The sequence below is a fragment of the Myotis yumanensis genome, unplaced genomic scaffold, assembly GCF_028538775.1.
Source record: "Myotis yumanensis isolate MYYU_CA2020_CCGP unplaced genomic scaffold, mMyoYum1.0.hap1 SCAF_6, whole genome shotgun sequence".
Taxonomy (NCBI): Eukaryota; Metazoa; Chordata; class Mammalia; order Chiroptera; family Vespertilionidae; genus Myotis; species Myotis yumanensis.
The window spans coordinates 72,520,052-72,538,902 of NW_027223757.1; the positions used below are offsets into that span (position 1 = coordinate 72,520,052).

The 18,851-nt window shown below is 40.2% G+C and overlaps 1 protein-coding gene across 2 annotated transcripts in view; it reads right to left on the reverse strand.

Annotated features, from left to right (window-relative positions):
* Positions 1–18,773, reverse strand: part of PRIM2 (DNA primase subunit 2) — a 282,668-nt gene extending 263,895 nt beyond the window's left edge. Inside the window, exons 1-5 of one of the 2 annotated variants that reach the window (XM_070419340.1) lie at positions 18,686–18,773; positions 16,377–16,554; positions 14,966–15,069; positions 10,415–10,494; positions 8,923–9,043 (exon numbers count right to left, since the gene is read on the reverse strand). In XM_070419340.1, the coding sequence (XP_070275441.1) occupies positions 8,923–9,043; positions 10,415–10,494; positions 14,966–15,069; positions 16,377–16,521 (450 nt within the window). In that variant the 5' untranslated portion in view covers positions 16,522–16,554; positions 18,686–18,773. Of the gene's footprint in view, positions 1–8,922; positions 9,044–10,414; positions 10,495–14,965; positions 15,070–16,376; positions 16,555–17,266; positions 17,343–18,685 lie in introns of those variants that run through there. The other variant, XM_070419339.1, reaches the window with a different exon arrangement.
* Positions 18,774–18,851: the final 78 nt, after the last annotated feature.

The window sequence follows — 18,851 nt, forward strand, 5'->3', positions numbered from 1 at the left end:
TGAAGATTCTGACTGTAAACATTTCATGAAAAAGATTCGTTCCATAAATAGTTCTTTTGCTTTTGCTTCCATGGGTGCAAATATTGCATCGCCATCAAGATATGGGCCATACTGTTTTAGAATACACAGACAAGTTTATCACCATTCTGGAACTTTACATCCTTCGGATGGTGTTTCTCGGAAGTTTGCTCAACTCTATATTTTGGATACAGCCGAAGCTATAAGTAAAAGATTAGCAATGCCAGAAAACCAGGGCTGCTCAGAAAGACTCATGATCAACATCAACAACCTCATGCATGAAATAAGTGAATTAACAAAATCGTACAAGATGCTACATGAGGTAGAAAAGGAAGCCCAATCCGAAGCAGCAGCAAAAGGTATTGCTCCCACAGAAGTAACAATGGCGATTAAATAGAATCATAACAGTGATCTAGTAGATATAATTCTCCCCGTGTAACCGAGGTTGCTGTCATATTCAGAAACAAAGAAGAAGAACCTCCTTTTGAAAGGGACTTGCTCATTCATTGTAAACCAGATCCCAATAATCCAAATGCCACTAAAATGAAACAAATCAATATCCTGTTTCCTACATTAGAGGCAATGACATATCCTATTCTTTTTCCACATAGTGAAAAAGGCTGGGGAACAGATATTGCATTAAGACTCAGAGACAACAGCGTAATGGACAATAATATTAGACAAAATGTAAGGACATGAGTCACACAAATGCAGTATTATGGATTTCATCTCTCTTGCAGGACACGTTTAACCCTATTTTAAATGCAGGAAAATTAACTCAACAGTTTACCGTGGATTCATATTCAAAAATGGAGGCCAATCAGATAAATTTCATCAAAGCACACCAATCTAAGTTGAGAGTTGAAAAAATATAGTGGTTTGATGGATTATCTCAAATCTAGATCTGAAAATGACAATGTGCCGATTGGTAAAATGATAATACTTCCATCATCTTCTGAGGTTAGTCCCAGAAATATGCAGCAGCGATATCAGGATGCTATGGCAATTGTAACGAAGTATGGCAAGCCCGATTTATTCGTAACCATGACATGCAACCCCAAATGGGCAGATATTGCAAACAATTTACAACGCTGGAAAAAGTTGAAAACAGACCTGACTTGGTAGCCAGAGTTTTTAATATGAAGCTGAATGTTCTTTTAAATGATATCTGTAAATTCCATTTACTTGGCAAAGTAATAGCTAAAATTCATGTCACTGAATTTCAGAAACTCGGACTGCCTCATGCTCACATATTATTGATATTAGATAGTGAGTCCAAATTACATTCCTCTAATTAATTCCCTTTCAATGTGCACGAATTTCATGCACTGGGCTACTAAAATAAATATATATATATATATATATATATATATATATATACACCCAATATCTAGCCCTGAGAAAGGATAAGTATTCCATGTTACTATACTCATCTTAAGGATTACCTAGTGCTTGTAAAACAGAATAGAAGAAAATCTTTTTTTTAATTCATTTCAGAGAGAGGAAGGGAGAGGGAGAGAAACATCAATGATGAGAGAGAATCATCTATCAGCTGCCTCCTGCACACCCCCTACTGAGGACCCAGCCCATAATCTGGGCATGTGCCCTGCGGGGAATCAAATCATGCACTCCAGCTTCATGGGTCAACGCTCAACCACTGAGCCACACCAGCCAGACGAGGCAAATCTTTTTAACTGACTGTGATAGGCAGTTAGATACACATGAGCAGAGCAAGGATAAAAGGCCAGGTACATAAGATCACCAGGGCAGAAAGCCCCAGGTGCCTAGCAACTGGCAAAACTAGGAAAACAAGAACCTCGCCCCCAGGGTAACTCTCCCTCCCCTGGCATATCCCTGGTCATGCAGTTCGCACCCTCCCCTGACCTTTCCTCCCCTGACATGTCCCTAGTAATGGGGATCAGACCCCCTTAGAGGGGGATCGAACAAGGGGACCTGAGAATAGCCCTTGGGCATTAACCCCGAGGGATAACAGGCCCCCAAAAGGCAACAAAACCAGACAAGTGAGGCTATGGTTGGCATCAGAATCAGCTGAATTGACCCTGGCACTGACCAATCAGTTGAGACCACAGCCCTAAAAAAAAAAAAAAAACACACACACACACACACCTGGAAGGTTGATGAATATTCTATTGAGATCCTTCCCTGGGGCCTCCCCTGAAATCTCCACCCTTAAAAGCACTTAGGACAAAAGAATATATACGCATATATGCAGAGCCCATGGACAAAAACATTAATATGGTGAAGGCCTAGGAGGGGCTAGGGCAGGGGTGGAGGGAGGCCATGGCGGGTAAAATGGGGGACATCTGTAATAGAGTCAACAATAAAAAATAAATAAATAAATAAATAAATAAATATTACCTCTTTTAAAAAAAGCCCTTAGGACAGAGGTTCCACACTCCCCCTCTTGGGAGAAAGACAAGAAGCACGCCTATGCCTTTCTGGTCCCTCTCTTCCTTTCCGGCAGGCACCCTACCTTTACCCACTCTCTCCTGAGCTCCAAGGGCCTTTCTTTTGCCTCTGTAATTTGTTTCCTGAGCCCCTTTCTTCTATTGCTCATTTCTACCTCTGTGACTTTCTAAATAAACTTTCTTTTATAGTTTGAGTCTGGGTTCTGAATTCTTTCTTAGCCAGAACTCAAGAACCAAGATTGCTGAGCCAAGGTCCGATCTGACTCCACTAACACCTGGTGCCATTTCTGCTCCTGCCAACAGGACTACTATTTTCTCCAGAAATTAATTCAAACATTTACTCAACACTCAGAGAGCACCATGCTTAGAACTGTTAATCAATCCAAATCAAACTGGACTACTTCACATCCTTGGAACATTTACACTCCAGAAATAAACTTGACCCTTCATCTGATTATTAATTCTTTCCTCCTCAGTGCCTTTTAAGTCTGAAATTTGCACCAAGAGTGTTGAGAGTGTATGTCTTACCATCCACTTCACTCCTTCCAGACCCCCCTTTCCACTCTTGTCAAAGTCGATGGCTTGTCTGAAGTTCTATGAAAAGCTTCTAGGCTTATCCCACATGTTTGTTCTCTAGTTTATTACACTTTTACATCTATGGGTCCTGTCCCAACTATATCATCAGACTCCCCTATTGCCTGAAATTAAAAGGAGAGATTAAAGGTGCACATATTTCATTTTGCAGGCACCACATTAAAATCACTTTGCAGCTTATTAACAGGCTTGTAATATATAAACATATCCCAGAGGATAGGTATAAAGAGAGTAATGTATATCAGATGAATGTCATTTTCACTTTTTTATATGTTTTTATTGGTTTGAGAGAGAGAGAGGGGAAGGAGCAGGAGAGAGGTAGAGAAACATCGATGAGAGAAACATCGATTGGCTTCCTCCTGCATATCCCCTACTGGAGACTGAGCCGGCAACCGGGGCAAGTGCCCTGACCAGGAATGGAGTTACCTCTCGGTGCATGGGAAGACACTCAACTCACTAAGTCACACCGGCCAGGGCGGCATTTTCACGTTTTAAGTCATGATCACAATGATGCACGCACATTCAGAAGAGCTACAACCCAAACTAGGTCAACTAACCATGAAAACAATACAGGGTGGGGCAAAAGCAAGTTTACAGTTGTGAGTATTCAAAACACAGAGTTTATTCTTGTATTACTATTTATTAACTATTGTTTTCTTTTCCATACGAACACCTGTAAACCTACTTTTGCCCAAACCTGTACAATAAGGGCCAAAATTATCAGAAAGGCATTGCTAACTGAAGGTCAACTTACAAATATCTAAGAAATAATGACACCAGTAAACATCAAAAACTACTTTAAAAGTCTACACACGTAAAACTATTAAAATCAATGTAAAATCAATGTTCCAATGCTAACTGGAAAAAGGCATCCAAAGGTTCCTAATAAATTCATATAACTGACATTTTCAATTACAAAAGACAAACTAATTCATGTTCACTGAAAAGAAGTTACCAGCCAAAAATGACATGAAATAATTTCTGAGACAGAAGAAATTAAGATTTCAAACTACAAGGGACAAGAAACAAATTTTAAATGTCAGGTTCAGGATAAGGAAAACTATTTTAAACTAAGCAAAAATGAGTAATTCAGAGTTTCGCACATACTTGTTTTCACTGAGCAGGGCGATTAAAGGTTACCAGCCGCACTTGCCTTCACTCAAAACCCTTAGTTCCTGAACATATTTGTCAACTGAAGAGCACGTACTTCTCTTTAATATGCAGCAGAGTTTTCATCTGTGACACACAGAATCCTCTCCACGTCTTTTAGGATGCTCACCTTCATTGTCCTGCCATTCTTACTATCCTAACGAAAACATCCTGCCATTAGCTCCACCGGTATTTCAAATCCATTAAACACACACACACACACACAACATTTTTTGACTGTCCTGAGAAGGTTTGAAAACATTGAGGTAAATTATAAGCTGCCGTCAAGTATGTGAACTGCAACAGCACAGAGACCTCTCGTCTGGGAAGCTGACAGCTGCCAAAGCCTGACCTTTTCCTAACTGGTCAACTGAAGACGCGCTAACAGGATCTGTTTAACCTTACCCATCCGCCTGTCATGTGACGCAAGGGCAAGTCAATCAACTCAGCAAGGAGAGCTCTGGAATGGTCCCCACAGAGAGCAACATTTATTCACTCCTAATCCTTCCTAAAAATTTCAGATTTAAAATGCAAGCTATTTACACCTAAGTCCAAAACCAAGAACTACCATTTCTTCCTTTTTGAATACTTCATATTAAGGCTTTCCGTTGTATGGCATAAAGATTCAAATTCTACTATCCACTGGAAACCCACATATAGACTAAAAAGGGCAAAGTTTCAGAGAACTGCCAGAGCCCGAAATAGAGCACATGTGCCCCAAGATCCGATAACTGGCCCCATTCACCTCCTCCACATTTTTATCAAACAAAATTATATCAGCCATGGCAAGCTGAACAAAAACAAAATTTGAGGGGGGAAAAAAACTGTACAAAGAAATCAATTCTCCCTTTTCCTGTACATATTTCTCCATCAAAGCAAACACAATGCAATTTAGTTATACCAGTGCATTTCCTAACGTAAAAACATTTATTGTACAGAAGTAGATCAACATAAAAGTCATTGCAGTTTTAATGAAACTGAAATGACAGAGAAATGCGCACACACACTTGAATTCCAGGTACACTCTAATATGTGTGTGCCAGCAACCCAGCTCCCGTGACATGGAGACTAGGATGGCCCCATGGCCCTCCATTCCCCACTGTGTCCTTCCCCCTAGACTTAGGCAGCAGGGCCTATGCACATCAGAGACCAGCTTATGGGACAAATGCTAAGAACTTTTCCCTAACCCTTGTTTTGTCCTGAGTCTAAAATATGGGTCCTGAATCTAAAAACATCACTGACACCTGTTGTAGCACAACAGTTTTCAAATGCAATCCTAATATTCTAATCGAAGTGAAGAAAATGTGCGTGTTCCTATTAATGAAATGGTGAAAGTTGGGGAATGGGAAGAGCTACGGAGCCAAGCCCATCAACAGCACCTGAATTCAAGTTCCTTCATTACCAGACACCAAGGGAGAGCACCAGAGGAAGAGGGGAAAAGGTTTCTTCCAGAGAAGGAAAAGAGGGAGAAAATGGGAGGTATCTGTAATACTATCAACAATAAAAAATATATTTAAAAAAAAAAAAGAAAAGAAAAGGTTTCTCCCAGGAAAGTGATTAAATCTATCACAGAAATGATTTTTATGCCAGGCCCCCGCAATGATTTCTCACTCTCTAACTTCCATGAAACCCCACCAGCTACAAACACTTGATCAAGTTTTACATTCTCAGTGTTTACTGCAAAACAAAAGGCATGATGTTTTTCACGCTCTGCATACCTCTAGTTCTGATAAACCCCCGAAGAGGACTACCTGTATCCTATCCCCCTATTGAGAATCTCTGAACCAGAAAAACCAAAACAGTCACACAAGAAGCCAAAATTAGTGTTCCTTTTAGAAACTGTATAGGACACCCCCGACCCTGTTGACGTACGAATGTGGATATTTTCTCCTCAATCTCTGAATTTTATCCATATCTCTATACCTAACTTTAATGTAAGTTTAATATAATGCATCTCAAATGACCTGCAGAATGAAACACAAGAGAAAGAAAAAAAGAAAGGAAGAAAGAGAAAATTATAGCATGCAGGCTAGCAACCAGAGTAATATGAAAAACCATCGTGACAACCAACACACTAGATAAAAGTACAGTAGTCCCCCCCTTTTCCAGTTTTGCTTTCCACGGTTTTTAGTTAGCCACGGTCAATTATTGTCCAAATATATTAAATGGAAAATTCCAGAAATAAACAACTCATAAGTTTTCAATTGTGGGCCATTCTGAGTAGTATGATGAAATGTCATACCATCCTGCTCCATCCCACCCAGGATGTGAATTATCCCTTTCTCCATGTATCCATGTTGCATGCACTACCCACCGTTAGTCGCTTAGTAGCTGTCTTGGTTATCAGATCAACTGTTATTGTATCGCAGTGCTTGTGCTCAAGTAGCCCTTATTCTACTTAACAACGGTCCCAAAGCACAAGAGCAGTGATGCTGGCACTTCAGATATTTACCACCAGTAAATTAGTGTCTCATACAGTTGCCTGCGTACAATAAAGCCCAATCTTCCAATCTACTTTTCAGCATCTCAATCTTAAAAACGAGTAGTAAAGGATCATCATACATTCAAGATGACAGACTATCTAAAACAGATGAACTAAATAAAGAAATGAGAGGCAGACAATGAAAGGAGCAGAAAAATACAGGGTGGAAAATGCATGGGGTTTGGGGGAGGTGGTCCTGGGCTTGACACTCTTCTGTGCCTGGGTAAATGTAATTTAGAAACCTCCTGGGGCTGTTACGGAAAGTGAGATAAACTGTGACAGTGCCTCCTGAGCACATAATAGACACTAAATGTCTACCAAATGTTTGTGTACTGCCCTTCATGCAATCTCTTTTTTCCAACTCAATAACCCACACTGAGTCTTACATCTTCCACTTCTCAGATAGGACAATGTCTTTTTACTTTATCTTAGCTTCAAGTCACCCATTCTAACACCCAAGTAGAGTCTCAACCAGTCCTACTACCACCACAATCTTTGGAAGATTGTTCTAAGTCTTCCAAAGCAGAATTATTGGAGTACAGAGCCACCTACAGGACATATATTCTATTTCCACCCACAATGGGTAGTATCCCTGCTAAATATGTCCCAGACACTTCTTTCTTTTTTTTTTTTTTTTTTTTGCTTTTTTTGCTTTTTAAAATTTATTTTTAATTAAAGTTGACTTATAATATTATATTAGTTTCAGGTGTACAACATAGTGATTACACATTTACACACCTTATGAAGTGGTCACCATGATAATTCCAGTAACCATCTGACACCATAAACAGTTATTACGGTATTATTGGCTGTATGCCCTGTGCTGTACATTACATCCCTGTGACTTATTCTATAACTGGCAATTTGTACTTCTTAGTCCCTTTCACCTTTTACACCCATTCCCCCAACCCCCTGAAATGCCTACACTTCTCTTTTTTCTTTCTTTATTGGTTAAGGTATTACATATGTGTCCTTATCCCCCCATTGCCCCCTTAACCCCCCACTCCTGCCCTCACCCCCCCTGGTGTCTGTGTCCATTGGTTAGGCCAGTGGTCGGCAAACTGTGGCCACTTGAGTGTGGCTCTTCCACAAAATACCACGTGCAGGCGTGCGCGTACAGTGCGATTGAAACTTCGTGGCCACACTCAAGAGGCCAAAGAGCCGCATGTGACTCGCGAGCCGCAGTTTGCCGACCACTGGGTTAGGCTTATATGCATGTATACAAGTCCTTTAGTTGATCTCTCCCCCTTCCCCCTACCCTCCCCTGCCTTCCCACTGAGGTTTGACGGTCTGATTGATGTTTCTGTCTCTGGATCTATTTTTGTTCATCAGTTTATGTTGTTCATTAAATTCCACAAATGAGTGAGATAATGTGATATTTATCTTTCTGACTGGCTTATTTCGCTTAGCATAATGCTCTCCAGTTCCATCCATGCTGTTGCAAATGATAAGAATTCCTTCTTTTTTACAGCAGCGTAGTATTCCACTGTGTAGATGTGCCACAGGTTTTTAATCCACTCATCTGCTGATGGGCACTTAGGCTGATTCCAAATCTTAGCTATGGTAAATTGTGCTGCTGTGAACATAGGGTGCATATATCCTTTCTGATTGGTGTTTCTAGTTTCTTGGGATATATTCCTAGCAGTGGCATCACTGGGTCAAATGGGAGTTCCATTTTAGTTTTTTGAGGAAACTCCATACTGTTCTCCACAGTGGCTGTACCAGTCTGCATTCCCACCAGCAGAGACACTTCTTTCTTATATAATTACTATATGTAAGTCATTCAGATTTGTCTGCAAAATTATTATTTAAAACTACTCAGAGATTTTACTAACAACTGACTTTTAAAATAAGTATTAACCCCTCTAAACTTCCTTATTGGATATAAGTACTACCACTTCTCTGTTTTCTTTAATATATTAGCTTTAAATGTTTGGCCTAGAAGATTCTGGTTAAAGATGAACTTTTATACATTAAACATTTCTGTGCTTTCATTAATCACATATTTAACAAAGCAACTAAATGTGAGGCTCTGGTACGAAGGAGCCCTTTTTCTTCTAGTCACTGAAAGGAAAAGGTTCACCATCATGCAAAGCCAATAGCTATTCTCTCAGTCAGGTACTTAGGGAGAAAACATAAAGAGAACAAACTCCACACGTCAATACTAGCACTTAAGGTGGGATGAATACTAGCACTTAGGGAGGGATGAGCGGTGTAAACAATTGGAAATGACTACAAAAATATACTCACAGCCTCAAAATGCAAATGACTATCCTTTAAAAAATCTTGAATTTTGTCCTTGGGTAAAATACTGAATCGAAATCGAAGAAGATCCATTTCTTGTTGAATAAACCAGCGTCTAAGATCTTCACTAAAATGGAGATAGGAAAATTACAAGTATAAATTATAAGTCCAATGGGTAGTTTAGAAGTCCACTGATTATTAAATCCAAGAAGTTTCTATGAAACAGTATTCAAACATGACCAAGATGACAATAGACAGAAGTTAAAAGTGTTCTATTGTAGTATAAAGAGAATTTCCAGGGATGGGCTAAATGTGGGGAAAGAGGCGTAATGAACATACAATTAAAATAATTAAATACAGAATACTTTAAGCTTAGCTGCATTATTATCAAATAATATAAAAGAAAATAGTTCGCTGCATCTAATGTAACCACAAAATAGTCAATTACATTAGAATATAGGATATTACTTCTGTCTAAGGTGATTTCATCCATGCCAAATAAACCCAAATTTTATAAACGTACTTTACCTCTGAATAGATTACGATCAGATAAATTTCACAATGTAACCTTTGCTTACAGCTTTTTTGTTTATAATTTCACAAAATTTAATATGCACGGTATACTCAATTTTTCAAAAGCCAACACACAAATACTATATATTAATTTGCAAGACGGATCCATAATCACATTATTGTTGTTACACAATGATGCTAATGAATGTACAATATGATTTAGTTTTTTACGAAGGTGGTTTTCACACTGTCAGCAATTCACTTACTGCATAAATTGCATAATCTATATATGCTTTTTCACAAAAGAAAATCTCTAGGACCAAAACTGGTCAATAATTTCTAGTTATTATCTTGGGATAGTAAACAACTTAATGTTCTCATTTGATAAGCCTATTAGTAAAAAGAAAAGGAAAAGAAACTTATAAGTATGTTCTTTTGCCAGAATTAATACAAGGAAAAAAAACACCACAAAGTTTAAAAGGCAACTGACTCCTTTCCCTCTGGGTGGCACTATTGACTTATAGAAACCAACTACCAGAGGAAAATATCTTAATCTTATGGTCACTGGTCCATACATCTCAACTTCTAAAAACTTGTATCAAATTCAAGTGTGTACTTGATTCATTATTTCTTATAAATATTACCGGTTTTTTTCGGGGGGGGGGGGGGGGGGGGCGGGGAGACAAAGTAACAAAAGTCTCTTTCTCATAAATTTCCCTCAATTTTAAATCCCAAATGAAGAGTCTTTCCCATAAAGGTAAAACGTGTTTCAAATGGCAAAATGTTTCAGTAGGATTTTCTGGGGATATTGCATAGTAAATAACTTGTTTCCAACAATCTGCTCCAACAGCGTTTAACTCATGAACCACTGGTTTCTGTTGTTCTGAGTTTTCCTATGTTCAGTACAATACCTGTTAACTTTCCATGTACCAATGAATAATCCAAGACATCAAATATGACAGTGAGAATATAAACGTGTACTCACGACTGGCAATAAGCAAGGCGTAAAATAAAGTGAGAAATGTGATCTTTTCTTCGAGCGTCATATTCATCTTCTAAGTTTTCCTTAAAAATAATGGTACATGAATAAAATGAATGCATTAGAATAGTAAGAGGTGTAAAGTAATACTGAGTCAGCATAAGCTAATGTAAAGTAAAAGTTTCATAAACACAAACTTCATAATATGCTTTGCAGGATAATGATCATTTTTCATAAGTTAGCAACCAGGTAAAACTGATAACTGAATTCATCTCAGCAAAATCCCCTGGGTTTGAACCCAGCTATTTTCCTAACTTTCTTTGTTATCCATCCTATACCTAGGGTACTCACCACTTCAACAACTTCTTGCATCAACCCTCAACTTCTTGCTTTTCAACACTGTGGCAAAATCTAGGTTCTAAATTAATCTACAGCTATACTCTGCAGTCTATTGAAAATGCTAAAACCTGGGAATTTGGAATATTGAAAATTCACAGCCTCTAACCCCAGCTGGACCTTTACCAACACTAAGGAAACTTTATCCAAGTCCAAAATAGTAACAGCAAACATGTCTTGTGCACTTATGAGGTACCAGGCACTATTTTAAGCATTTCTCATCTATCAACCCATTTAATCCTTTAAAAATCCCTATAAGGTAAACTCTGCTGTGTACCCCTATTACACAGACAAGGAAAATGAGGCACAGGGAAGTTATATAACTTGTCCAAGGTCACAAAACTTTTAAGCAGCAGAGCTGGGATCTGACACAGCCATCTCTGTTCTCATTTCTTAGAAAAGCTGTTTCAGCTCTTCTGTTGTGTCACAGCTGGTCCTCAGACTCAATTCGCCTGGGGGTTCACCCCATGGTGCCAACAGCAATCAAGGCTCAACTACAAAAGGACAGTGCACACAGTCCACCCAGGGGTGCACCTAAAGAGCCCAGCTCAGGTGACTGCAGAGGCTGAGCCACTGGGCCCTACAGGACACTTACTACACAAGGCCACTCTACCAATTCCAGGAGACATAGCACAGGGAAACAAACACAGGGAGGCAGCAAAAATGTGGAGACAGGGAAACATGTCATAAATGAAGGAACAGAGGAAATTTCCAGAAAAAGAATTAAATGAAATGGAAGCAAGCAAACTACTAGATACCAAGTTCAAAACAATGGTTATAAAGATGCTCAAGGACCTTGATAAGAGCTTCAAGGTACTTAGTGAGAATTTCAAGGAAATTAATGAGAACATCAAAGACATGAAAAAGGACCGGTCAGAAATTAAGAATACACTAACTGAAATAAAGAATAATTTACAAGAAATCAACAGTCAAGTAGAGGATGCCAAGAATCAAATCAGCAATTTAGAATATGAGGAAGCAAAAAACACCCAATTAGAAGAGCAAAACGAAAAAAGAACCCAAAAATATGAAGATAGTGTGTAAGGAGCATCTGGAACAATTTCAAATGTACCAACATTCACATCATGGGGGTGCCAGAAGAAGAGAGAAAGCAAGATATTGAAAACCTATTTGAAGAAATAATGACAGAAAACTTCCCCTACCTGGTGAAAGAAATAGACTTACAAATCCAGGAAGCACAGAGAGTCCCAAACAAGAGGAACCCAAAAAGGTCCACACCAAGACACATTATAATTAAAATGCCAAGGCCTAAAGACAGAGAGAGAATCTTAAAATCATCAAGAGAAAAGCAGTTAGTTACCTACAATGGAGCACTCATAGGGCTGTCAGCTGATTTCTCAACAGAAACTTTGCAGGCCAGAAGGAAGTGGCAAGAAATATTCACAGTGATAACCTACAATCTAGATTACTCTACCCAGCAAAGCTCTCATTTGGAATTGAAGGTCAGATAAAGAGCTTCACAGACAAGAAAAAGCTAAACGAGTTCATCACCACCCAACCAGTATTATATGAAATGTTGAAGGGTATTCTGTAAGAAGAGGAAGAAGAAGAAAAAAGAGATAAAAAATATGAACAATAAAATGGCAATAAATACATAGCTATAAACAATTGAATGTAAAAATCAAAATATCGAACAAGGAATCTAATGAACAAAATAAACTGATGAGTAAAATAGAACCAGAGGCATGGAAACATGGAACACACTGACAAATCTGAGAGAGAAAGGGGGGTTGGAAATAGGGGGGGTGGTGGTGGGGGAGAATTAACTTAAGAAGATATGCATATATTTATCACCTATGGACAATGGACACAAACAATAGGGTGGTGAAGGCCTGGGGTGGGGTGGGAACTGGGTGGAGGGGGGTAACGGAGGGAAAAAATAGGACATCTGAAATACTCTCAACAATAAAAATTTTTTTAAAAGAAAAGCTGTTTCAGTCTTCACAAGTTGGCCCAAACTCCATACCACACCACCCTCCCCCCTTCTCTCTCACCTGACGACTTCACCTATTTTAGAGAAAATAAAGGCCACCAGGCTGACTTCTTCAGCTCCAAACCTCTGTGTCCACACTGTGTTGCCTTCCCCTCCTTCTCCATGAACCAAGCATCTCTCCATTCCCCTAAAAAATGCTAATCCATACACCTAAACCTTGCAATCCCTCTGTTCCTGCCTCCTAAGGACCATGATGTATCAAATGCTTTCTCAGAGCATCTTCAAATTTCCTTCCACTTCTTTATCGTCTAGAATCTTTCTGCTCCGTTTATAAATGTTTATCTATCTCCTGTCATATATGTATGTGTATATATACATACATGTATGTGTCTTCACTTGTCCCTATACTTCCTCCATATTCAGCTCTATTTCCCCCATCTTTTCAGCTGAACATCTTAAAAGAATGCATATTCCATCTCCACCTCTCAACCTCCCTCATCCAGCCACTGTCATCATTCGGGCTTCTGCCTCAATCTACGAAGCGTTCACCCAGTTGACAAATCAATGGATTCTGTATAACTCATCTTACATGATCTATCCAAAGCTTCTGAAACTGTTTGAATCTTGTTTTGAATCTTGGCTCCACCATTTACTCTCTCATGAGTTTGGACATGTTATTTTCCTTATCTGTAATTCAGTATCCTCAATTATAAAATATGGATAATAATAGTATCTACCTCATAAGACTGCTGTGTGGATTACATGGGTGAATATATATCATGCACTTAGGACAAATTCTGGGGCACAGTAAGTATTAATACAAATGCTTGCTGCAGTCATTCCTATAATATTACTATTAATACCATTATCTTTATTATTGTAACCCCAACCTTCCTTAGCTGCTATGACACTGTCATCCTGACTGACCTCTTACCTCTCAGACAGCTCTTTCCCATACTCCTTCCCAAGCTCCTCCAATTCTACTTCACCTTAACTATTGGTATTCCTCACATCCTATCTTCCATCACCTTCTCTTCTGACTCAAATATTTTCCTCCAGTGCTCTCACCTACTCCTGATGATTGCAACCTTCATCTTTTTTTTTTAAAATATATTTTATTGATTTTTTTACAGAGAGGAAGGGAAAGGGATAGAGAGTTAGAAACATCGATAAGAGAGAAACATCGATCAGCTGCCTCCTGCACACCCCCTACTGAAGATGTGCCTGCAACCAAGGTACATGCCCTTGACTGGAATCGAACCCGGGACCCTTCAGTCCATAGGCCGATGCTCTATCCACTGAGCCAAACCGGTCAGGGCGCAACCTTCATCTTAAATATATACTCCTACTCCAGCTGTCTCCTAAATCCAGACCTTTATGAATATTCAACTGTCCACCAGACATCTCCACAGGCACCTCAACTCATGTCTAGAACTAAACTCAACATCTTCCTTCTAACTCTTGCTTCTCCTCCTGTATACACATCTCAAAATATCACCACTATCCACCTTATTGTCCTAACTAGAAACCTGGGTGTCATTCACAACTCTTCTCCCTGCAAGGAGTCACTAAAATCTTTTGATTCTACCTTCTTCATATCTCTTCAATCAGTCTTCTTTCCATTCAATTCCTCTCATCATTTCCAAAGTCCTACTGGTTTTCCTCCTACCAGACATTTGCCTGTCCATCTGCTAATGGCAGTCATCTTCCCAAAATAAAAATCTAATCGTATCCATCAAGATGCAATTCAGCACTACCTCCTCTGGGAAGCCTTCCCAAACCACCCCACTCTGAACTGGGTGGTTATTTGTGCTACTGGAGTTCCTAGAGCACACATCCAAAAACAGCCATCATCACAGCATTCATCACTTATATGCACAAGGTACATATGGCAGTGTTTGGAAACATCTAGCGGGTAGAAAACAGAAATGCTACTGGGCATCCTACAATGCACAGGACAGTCCCTGAAACAAAGAAATTAGCATCCCCAAAACATCAGCAGTCCCAAAGTTGAGAAAACCTGCTGTATTAGAATGATCTCACTACATGTCAATCACCCCTAGGAGACTGTAGGTATCTTCAGGCAGAGTCTATGCTATATTAATCTTTATGAAGGCCTTATGCCTAATATAAGACCTTTTCCACAACTGAGGCTCAGTACATGAATATATAGAACTAAATGAACATTTATTCCCCCTTTTACTTACTCTGTAAGAAAACTTGAGCTTTCGAATCTCAGCTTCCAGCCTGCTCTGGTATGACTCATGTCCTTTCACATGGCTCACACCAATATTTTCAACTGCTTTTAGCACTAGAAAAAAAAAATTAATAAAAGAAAAATATATAAATGCAAGATAATTTTTAAAAACTAAATTCAAGACATAAAATCTATGAATGGCAATTGAATAATTATTTGTTTATAAAAGATGACACCTGAGAAGTTATTTTCTGCAAGTACATAATATAAATTATATCCTATATAATAAAAGCCTAAGATGCAAATCAACTGAACAGCAGAAAAACCTGTGGAATGACCGGTCACTATGACACACACTGACCACCAGGGGGCAGACACTCAATGCAACAGCTGCCTCCTCCCCACAGGCCCCAGGCCAGCTGGGCGGGTGCCAGCGGGGGTCCCCCGATTGCCCCACAGATCGGCCTTGATCGCTGGCCAAGCCTAGGGACCCTACCTGTGCACAAATTTCGTGCACCAGGCCTCTAGTATGTTTATAAGAAGCTAACCATCATTCATGTGTAGAAAAGATCAAGGCCCCACAGCAAAATTTAATACCAGGGTCTCAACCAGGAGGAAGAGAGGAATGGTTAACCACTGCTGTACTGAGCCACTGTGGTTGAGGAATGGAAAAGGGTGTCCGTATGGAGAAAAGACTAAGCACCCCTTGTTTGTATCCCTCATGTGGAACTGCCTGTTAAGTGGTCTACTTCTATTTTCTCAGCATATACTCACCAGAAAGATAACCCTTCCTTTCTGATGAAGCAGAGAAGACACAATAGTGAAGAAGCAGGGCCCTCCAATCATCCAAACACTCTCTAAATAGATGCTACACCCTGTTTAAAAATTCCTACAGCCCCTTTTCAATCCTTTTTCAGATGAATTCTTCTTTCATCAATACAAAGAGAGGCTTTTTTTTTAATTCAAGAATTAAAAACTTCTCAAATAACTCCTGAAAATAAACCCATGTCCCTCAGATACCTCTTTTTATGGCATACCAAAGCAAACTAATAATCTCCCCCCTGCACCCCCCTTTGCTGCTCCTCTTCTGGCTATCTCCATCTCCACTAGCTTCAGCCACCACCACTACTAGAGCCCTTGACATACTAAACTATGATTATTATTTTGCATCTCTGCTTCCATGTACTAAAATACAATTTCATCAAAGATGAGAACTACAATATTCATCTCAAAATCCCTACCACCTGGAATAGAGTGGACTCAATAAATATGAACTGTCCAGTAAATAAACGAATAGCAAACCCTCAATAAATATTTGTTAAATAATTGCTTAATAAAGGAAATATATTAGCACACTCATTCTCACAAAGTATAAGTGAGATCCTCAAGAATATGTAAATTCTAATTCAAATATCACTCACACTTAACTCTATCAAAAGCAAAGTTTTCAAACTCTATCAGAGATATGTTTTCAGTAGGTGGCTGCAGGTAAAACTGAAGGCTGTGAGGGTAAGCATTCCTCTGATCGCCTGCCAACTTCAGTCTCTTCCTCTTTGAAAATTCCATCTTGTTACCCTTATCAGGAAGCACCTAAAAAGGCTGAAATGATGGAAAGTGGAGTTGAAAACAACCAACCAAAAACATAAACAAAAATAATAATACGTCTACACGCACAGAAAAACAAACAAGCAGCGAAGTTCAAGGGCATACACCAAAGGTTAAGAGTGACTATCCCTGGGCGATGTCTTTCTGTATTTTCCACATTTTCTACAATACACCTTGTAAATGGTTGAGGGTGGGGGCCGGGCTGTTGGGAAGACGCAGGTGGTGATGCTAACTTCCAGCAACATGAGAGCCAGGTGCTGGTGCTGCTCACTGGAAGTCCGCGCACCTGAACTCCGCTGCCCCGGGTTTAGAAGAGGTTTCCTAAGGGCTGCGATCCTGAGCTCCTTGGAAAGCGCGGTAGGTTCTAACTAGTAAGAAACTTACTGGACCGGATCCAATTACAGTACTTCCTTCCTATCTTAATGACCCCGGGAAACAGAACTGTTTTTGAATCCAGTCTTTCAGAACTCCTTTTAGGGAGCATCCACACGTTCCCTATAAAAATCCTCCTCCCCCCGCCCCCACTCCGGCAAAGCTGTCCCTACTCGACTCATGGGAGCCTGAGTCTCAGCCCCAAACAACCGACACCAGAGCCAGATCAATCCCTCCGCTCCCATCGCCCGCAAAGTGCTCTCCCTTCTGTCTCCGCCTGCAAGTCTGAACACCAGACTGCCGTCGGTTCTAAGGCCACGGGAGCTGCTCTTACTTGCCACCACTCGGAAAGCGAGGAGACGCTAACGCTGACAGCCGCTTTTCCCGGTGGCGGGAGATTTCACTTAACAGGAAGCGGAAGTGACGGACACAAGTCCCGCCCCCGAATGTCCCGCCCCCGCAGCACCGCCCTATGCGGGCGGAGGGCGCCCACCTGGACGCCTGCTGTTGTGGGGAGTTGGTAGCTCTGGGCGGTGGACGCTGGGGTGCGGGATGCTGGCGGCACAGGTTTCCGCGGCCCGAGAGGGTGGCCCCGAGGACTCCGGGGACGCAGCGAAGATCCCAGGGGACGACAATGTGGCGCTCTGACCCGCAGGGCTGGCGCCCGTCACTTTCGATCCGGGAGGTTAAAGAAGAGGCCTTTACTGACTTCATTTATTGCACCTGGACCACTATGAGGAGCTCTAGTTCGGTTGCATTTTTTTTAAGAACTTTGCATTTTATTTTTCAATTACAGTTTACATTCGATATTGATTTGTATTAGTTCCAGATGTCCAGTATCGTGGTTAGACAATCGTAAACTTTACAAAGTGTCCCTCTCTTCCCGCCCCCAGAAGCTCTGGTTTTTCTTGTTTAATCTTTCAAGTGGTATTACTCCATTTTACGGATGGGAAGACAGTAGCTAAAAGATTATTGTCCGTTTGCCCATCTGTGTACAATGCGCATTTTTCTTTTCTGTTAGGTGACAAGCCCCATCACGTTAGATTCTACCTTATTGTCCTAACTAGAAACCTGGGTGTCATTCACAACTCTTCTCCCTGCAAGGAGTCACTAAAATCTTTTGATTCTACCTTCTTCATATCTCTTCAATCAGTCTTCTCTCCTTTCAATTCTGCTCATCATTTCCAAGGTCCTAACTGGTTTTCCTCCTACCAGACATTTGCCTGTCCATCTGCTAATGGCAGTCATCTTCCCAAAATAAAAATCTAATCGTATCCATCAAGATGCAATTCAGCACTACCTCCTCTGGGAAGCCTTCCCAAACCACCCCACTCTGAACTGGGTGGTTATTTGTGCTACTGGAGTTCCTGGAGCACACATCCAAAAACAGCCATCATCACAGCATTCATCACTCTATATGCACAGGGTACATATGTCAGTGTTTGGAAACATCTAGCGGGTAGAAAACAGAAATGCTACTGGGCATCCTACAATGCACAGGACAGTCCCTGAAACAAAGAAATTAGCATTCCCAAAACATCGGCAGTCCCAAAGTTGAGAAAACCTGCTGTATTAGAATGATCTGACTACATGTCAATCACCCCCAGGAGACTGTAGGTATCTTCAGGCAGAGTCTATGCTATATTAATCTTTATGAAGGCCTTATGCCTAATACAAGAACTTTTCCACAACTGAGACTCAGTACATAAATATAGAGAACTAAATGAACATTTGTTCCCCCCTTTTTACTTACTCTGTAAGAAGACTTGACCTTTCGAATGTCAGCTTCCAGCTTGTTCTGGTATTGCTCGTGTCCTTTCACATAGCTCACACCAAGATTCTCAGCTGCTTTTAGTGCTAGGAAAAAAATTAATAAAAGAAAAATATATAAATGCAAGATAATTTTTAAAAACTAAATT